The sequence below is a fragment of the Jaculus jaculus genome, chromosome X (genome assembly GCF_020740685.1).
Source record: "Jaculus jaculus isolate mJacJac1 chromosome X, mJacJac1.mat.Y.cur, whole genome shotgun sequence".
NCBI classification, from domain to species: Eukaryota; Metazoa; Chordata; class Mammalia; order Rodentia; family Dipodidae; genus Jaculus; species Jaculus jaculus.
Window position 1 is genome coordinate 136,024,764 of NC_059125.1, and position 6,776 is coordinate 136,031,539.

The 6,776-nt window shown below is 40.7% G+C and overlaps 1 protein-coding gene across 1 annotated transcript; it reads right to left on the reverse strand.

Moving 5' to 3' along the window:
- Nucleotides 1–1,457: 1,457 nt before the first annotated feature.
- Nucleotides 1,458–2,176, reverse strand: LOC101610797 (melanoma-associated antigen B10-like). Its single transcript, XM_004653812.2, has 2 exons — nucleotides 1,939–2,176; nucleotides 1,458–1,729 (listed from the first exon to the last, which is right to left on the reverse strand). The coding sequence occupies exons 1-2, from the start codon at nucleotides 2,174–2,176 to the stop codon at nucleotides 1,458–1,460; spliced, it is 510 nt and encodes a 169-aa protein (XP_004653869.2).
- Nucleotides 2,177–6,776: the final 4,600 nt, after the last annotated feature.

Sequence of the window (6,776 nt, forward strand, 5' to 3'; positions counted from 1 at the left end):
CATTCTTATTTTGTCATCCCAGTTGTTCCAGTGTGTTTGTATCTGAGGTTTATGTCATAATTTTCCCATGGACTAAGTCATTTTGTTAAATGCCAAACCCTGCCAACTCTTTAAACATTCCAGTTATGAAACATTGCTGAAAAATGCCTTCATACACTTCATTATTCTTGGAGCTATGTGACATGGAGAAACTGTAGGACAGGAAAGCCTGGACAGCATACTTCAAAGAAAATAAATGGAATCAAGAAATAAAGAAATATACTCAATCCTTGAATTTATTATTCAGGATTAGTTTCTCATATGACTTCTGCCATAAGTTTACATTATATAGATAAAGAATTTTGGAGTGAATCTTGCTTAGATGTAAGCCAGAGAGTGTTGATAAAGTTACCCTATCCTGAGCTGATAAGGGATTCTTAGGAAGGAATTATAATTTCAAGTTTTAAAACAAATTGGAAATGAAAATGGTAAACATCTAGTGTCCTTAGGTACTTGATTTTCCATTTACATATACTTGTATTCTGACATTTTCCTGGGTCAAGCTATGAATTCAGAAATAGACTTTTGTCAGACGGTAGTGCTTGATAATCATTAATACACATTCAGCATATGTTGAAGAAAATTTGGTTAAGAGCCCAGATATGTGCATCAACATAGGAAATGTGGAACTGTATCTGCCAGTTGTAGAGAAGAGTTTTACTGTGGATCCACAACAGGCCTTTGAAATTGGACACCTCACAAAATATATGAACCTTTCACTCTCCCTTGAGAAGTGAGTTGGGATTCTACTTTTAGGACAAGGGAGCTTTGTGGGAAATGAACCTTTGGGACACTATTTGACTATCATAGCCTTATGAAAGACACTAATTAATGTGACAATTTTCACCTACTCTTTCTGATCCATCCATATTGTAATAATCTTTTTACTATTATTTTAGAAAACAACCCAAGTACAAAGATTGAAGAACTCTGCAAAAGAGATATTCAATTTTTGTGTTGAGAAGGTGAAAAGTAAACCAAGAGATGTGAAGCAAATGTGTTTAATTTGTTCTTTAATTCATGGAGCAAATATAAGAACATATCTGTCATATTTGTTAAGACACACTGCCTGGCTGATCTGAAAAGAACTAAGCAATTTTCAAATAAAATTATTGTCCTACAGCCCACAAAACCTACATATCCTACTTATGAAATTTAAATGTGCATTACACAGAGAGAAAAATTTGCATCACTAATGTTGGCAAGTATACAACTGGATAAATTCTGACATTCTAAAAAGACTTTGTTAACATTCATCAAACAATTTATTAAAACATATTTACACACAGAAAGAATAAAGGAGAAAGTCAATTAAATAAAAAAGCAAAGGTCAGCAGAGATCTTACCTGACATTAGGGCAGCAAGACTTGTCCTTATTTGGTCCTTGGCTTTGCATTTTGTGCCACCCTTGGCTACATTCACAGCTGGCCTTTTTTGTCCTCTTCCCAGGAGACATCTTCATGAGGGAATTCATCTTCCTTGATGATAGACTCATGGTACTTGATCAGAAAGTTCAGGACTTCCTCCTTGCAGTTTTCAGAATAGGCTCTCTGACCCCACAGGAACTCATAGAGGGGAGGATCACTGTCAGGGACCTGGCGGTACTCCAGGTACTTTTCCTGAACTAGACCTTGGGTGATGAGCTTCCTGTCATCCCCAAAGATGATGTGTGGGATTCCAACATGGACACCTATGTGATTCAGGTAGTGCCCTTAGGGGCGCAGATAACTCTCACCATTTCTCCCCTCATCATGGGCTGCTTAATTTTGTACTTGTGGAGCACGTCATACATCAGCATTTCTGTCTTGCTCTTTAAAAGATCATTCTTTGTGGCTTCACTAGTGGAGTGAATCCCAGTTGATCTGATCCTGGAGGTGACTCATCCCTTAATCCATTTACCAGACCTTTTGAGGGTAATGCCTATACCAGCATCAGTGAGGGGTACATGTGGGTGGGATGTGTGAGGTATGCCAGCACTAGATGTGCTGGGAAGGGCATTTGTAGAAGCATGTGTGGGGCAGAAGGGCAACACTCCTTCTTTTGCCCTGCCCTGAGTATCTTTGAGCTCCTGAAGCTGAATTCTGTTTTCGTCACATCTCTTATGAGCATGTGCCTTACTCTTCTTTCCTTGTTGCATAATGAGTATAACCAAGGATGGCAGCTGGCAGGAAGGTTGGTAGCAAAGCACTGTGACAGGGAAAACTGAATCAGGAAAAGTACACTCTGTGACTCCATTCAGCACATTACCAGGCTTTGTCTTTCTCATTGCCTCCCTCCCCTTCCTGATTTCCATGAGTGCAGTGCTCTCAGAACCCACTGCCCTTCCCTACATACACAGTGTTCTGATCAGACCATGATTTCTGCTGAGGTACAGCCAGGCTCCCTGTCTTTTGATGTTTGAGCTTTGTCACTCCTACTCATAGGACTGTGATACTGTCCTCAGTATGTAAATTTTCTCTGGGGTCCAGAAGAAGTTAGCTTTGGGATATATCAGTCCACTTCCTTAACCAGTGTCACAGGCTGCTAGGAATTCAGTGATGCCCTTACATTCCTGGTGTTCATTGTTGTCCTACATTATCATGCAGCCTTCTTACTTTGACACCATTTGCTATACAGTACCACCCTGCTCTGCATACTGTATGTACACCTCAGAATGAGGATATCTCTATCAAGAATGAATGTAAAGAATGGGGGGAGGGATGATGAACATGCTAGCCCCTCTCTTCCTTTCTTTGGTTGAAAGTGTCCTGCAACATGACTGTGTCTAACTCTGCCCTCTCATTCATCATCACAACAGGACCAGGCTTATAAATTCCCCCTCTTCCCTCAGGACTCCATTCCCTCATTCTCAGGTTTGCCATATTTCAATCTGCTCAGGTATCAGTTAGCTGCATATAAGTACACCAATTCTGCTCGGCCAAGCCTGCCCACTTTGTGACCACCTCCCAAGGAAGTGATAAGACATCTCATTTAGTTAGCACCACCTTGAAAATCTGCCATTTTAATATCAGTATTAAAATGAAATTTTATGTTTATGTTTACAATTTCCTTTGTAATGACTCATACAGTGAATTTGGGTAATGTGATTTTCATACATGTATGAACATTCCTTTGATAATTCTCACTCCTATTGCCCACACTCATCTCTACCAGAATCCCCAGGCTTACTTGAACAATGAGACCTTCCAATTTCTAACATGCATTTGATAAATACAGTTCTTTTCTCTCTGTCTCTCTTAAAAAAGGATACACACACACACACACACACATACATATATATGTAGCAAAGTACAAACTTGAACATATCATACCCTGGCCTCCATCTTTCCAGTGTTGGGAAAATAATTCAAGCCTCATGTCTGCTTTTTCAATGCCATTCTGATAATTGAAGGCAGGCTTCATGCATGTTATGCAAGCCTCATATCAAATGAACTACATTTCAGGAACCTTTTTTTCTGTACATATCACTTCTGGGATCAAGATGATCAACAAATATGGCAATATACTCTATATGGCACACTCAGTCAATGTTTTACTAGGAATATTTAACAACAAACCATGTGTTCTCAATTTTTAAAGTCAAAATTCTCTTTGAGTAGTTATCACATTTTTGTGGGTGAAGGGAGATTTATCTCCCAAACTTCCAGGGCAATGAATGAAGTTAGGTTGCTATAATTATTCCAGTGTCTTCCAACAAAGTGCTGGGGTACAACACCCTGGAGGGGACTCAGTAGGGAGACAGCCTTGTTGAACCATGTTCTAATTCTTATCACATTGGGTCCAATGCTTGTCTTTAACTATGGGCACAGACTCTTCCACCTGCCTTGCTGTGCTCCTTCTGAGGTTCCCAGTTCCCTTCCAACAACTTAAAAAGCCAATCTCCGTGTTACCACCTATCCAGGGAAAGGTAGCCAAGTGAATTAGGAGTGGAACCTCCAGCATCCCTCTTGACTGTGAGAGGAAAACGTTTTCTCAGTACAAAGTGAGCTTTCCTTACTTACCTCCGCTATAGACAACTTGTAGGACTCAATGGGCGCCAAGCGACTGCATGTGCTGCTCCTGTGACACAGAACTACTATGACCCCCTCATGTAGGAAGTGACCTTTAACTAGTTCAGGTCACAGGGAGGCTCTGATTGGCAACAGGGCCAGTTTGCTAAGAAGCCTGTGTTGGGATGGAGAGATGGCTTAGCAATTAAGGCGCTTGCCTATGAAGCCAAAAGAGCATATTCTGCTCTCTAGATCCCACACAAGCCAGATGCATAAAGGTGAGGCAGATGCAAGCTCATGCATGCCCACTAGGTGGTGCAAGTGTCAGGAGTTGGATAGCATGACTGTAGACCCTGGCTCACCAAATCTCTCCTCTTCTCTCTCTCTCATTCTTGCTAACATAAAATAAAATTTAAAAAATTAAAAATTTGCATTTAAAAAGAAGTCTTTGTCTGGTGGTTCAGTATGGAGGAGAGACTCGAATCCCTAAATGTGCTTGACACATGTCACCCTGCCCAATCTGTTTCTCAGCCTACTGCACATATACCTTCCTGCATGAAACTCTCATGATGCAAAATTTACCAGACCCCTTCAGGGATCCCTCCCCTTCCTTAATCCTCTTCCTTCTCCACCTTGCTTGTTCCAGTGAACATAGGGTAAGTTCCATACCTAGTGTCTTGGAATTGAGAAAGATTTCCCCATCATCTTATATAATCGCTCTAACACTCACACCTACTATTCCACAACTCCTCCACCCAAATCCTTCCTCATTCTTGCACCTAAATCTCACTCAGCTTCTCCTGATTGATGCTATGCCATGCCCCTTCAGGCTCCCTTTTCTCTCTTTACCTTTTCCTACTCATGCAATTGTTTGCTCACTGTAGTGGACATACAGATAAATGCCTGGTCTCTTATTATGGGTACTAGCTCTTGAATTATCTATCAGAATCCCATACCCATTAGTACATATCCTTTCCCACAACATTGTCCTTAGGCTGTTGCACAAGGGAACTTTGCCAGAATCTCTCATGTGTCACAACAGCCCTTAATCCATCCTCTCCCTATAGCCCTTCAACACCTTTGACACCTTCCTCAGTCCACTGCCTGTTGAGCGGTTGGTGCTATGTATGTGAATGTTTGTCAAATGTAGCCCCAGGGATTTTTTATTTAGGTTCATTTTTTTCTTCTTATGCTCCAGCAGCCTGCTGGGGAAAAGGTCTGTCATTGGGGGCAATCCTTTCATCTGTACCTACTAAGTAAGTGTAAAGAACTCCTTTGCACTCTGCTGTTCCTGTTGGATCACTTTTGCTTGTGTCTCTCTCCTACAGAGTTTTGGAAGAGAACCAGCTTCTTCTGCCATTTTGATGATGCTTCCCATGGACTTTATAAGCCTGCAATTAAGCCATTCTTCCCAGAAGTTGTTTCTTGTCAACTGTTTGTACAAACATTGTCAATGTAATAGGAAAAATGATGGCGAGAAGTGAGGCTGTGGTTGTGATGAATCTTCCCACATGGGTTTTTGCGTTGTGGAATGTGTTTACAGGAGTCATATGGAAGGATTTGATACTTTGGACTGGACAAATCTTGCAGTGTTGTAAACAGAACTTGATGGGTTATTTGGTGAGTGTTTGAGATGTTAACATCAGAGAGAATTGTGAACATTGAAGGCTTGGTTTGTGCACTTTTATTTTTTAAAATTTTTTTGTTTTATGTTTATTTATTTATTTGAAAGTGACAGACAGAGAAAGAGAGAGAGAGAGAGAGAGAGAAAGAGAGAATGGGCACACCAGGGCCTCCAGCCAATGCAAACGAACTCCAGACTCGTGCGCCCCCTTGTGCATCTGGCTAAAGTGGGTCCTGGGGAATTGAGCCTTGAACCAGGGTCTTCAGGCTTCACAGGCAAGCACTTAACTGCTAAGCCATCTCTCCAGCCCTCATGCACTTTTAAAAGGTAAAGTGAGAACCGTATTGGAAATTGGCTCCTTGCTGAATGGTTAGTTGTATTCTGCCCATTATCAAAGAGATTCATCAAGGTTGAATTTAAAAGTCATGGCCTGGTGTGCTTTCAAGAAAAAACAAAAACAAAACAGTAATCAGAAGATATAAAAGTTGTAGCCTTCATCACAGGAATAATTGAATCAAATTTATAGCTATATAGATACAAACTGGGTTTACGTAACTTAAGCTTTATAGTTTACATTGATTATGACCATTAAGGTGGGCCAACTCTTTTATATTGAAACAATAGAAATGATGCCCTGAGTGTGAACAATTTTAAGGAGGTGGCTTGCAAGAAGCAAGAAATAGGATTATGCTTTACTTCAATGACATTTATTTAACCCTCGAGTTAAAAATTTGGCTATACCTTACACCTAGTACTGCTTTTGGAATCACAAAAAAATGCACAGAAAAATGTCATGAAGTACAACATGGTTTTGTTTTTTGAAAACTGCCCCTAGTTGTGATTTAAAATTGACAATTGAAAAAAGGTTGATATTCCTGTTTGGAAGCCCAGTCAAGCCATGGCATTATGGTGAATTGGGTCCAGAAGCTGCTGGGCATGTGTAGCATGAAACATGGTTTAGAAATGCATGTATGGAGTTCAAGTAAGGCCGCTGTATGAAGCTGTGAAGATGGACTATGGTCTGCAGTGTAGACCCAAAGATAGTTTGGATACACAAGTACTGTGGGACAGCTGCAGGTTTGGGAAGTAATTTTTCCTAGGCTCTGGCAATCCAAGCAGTGGAA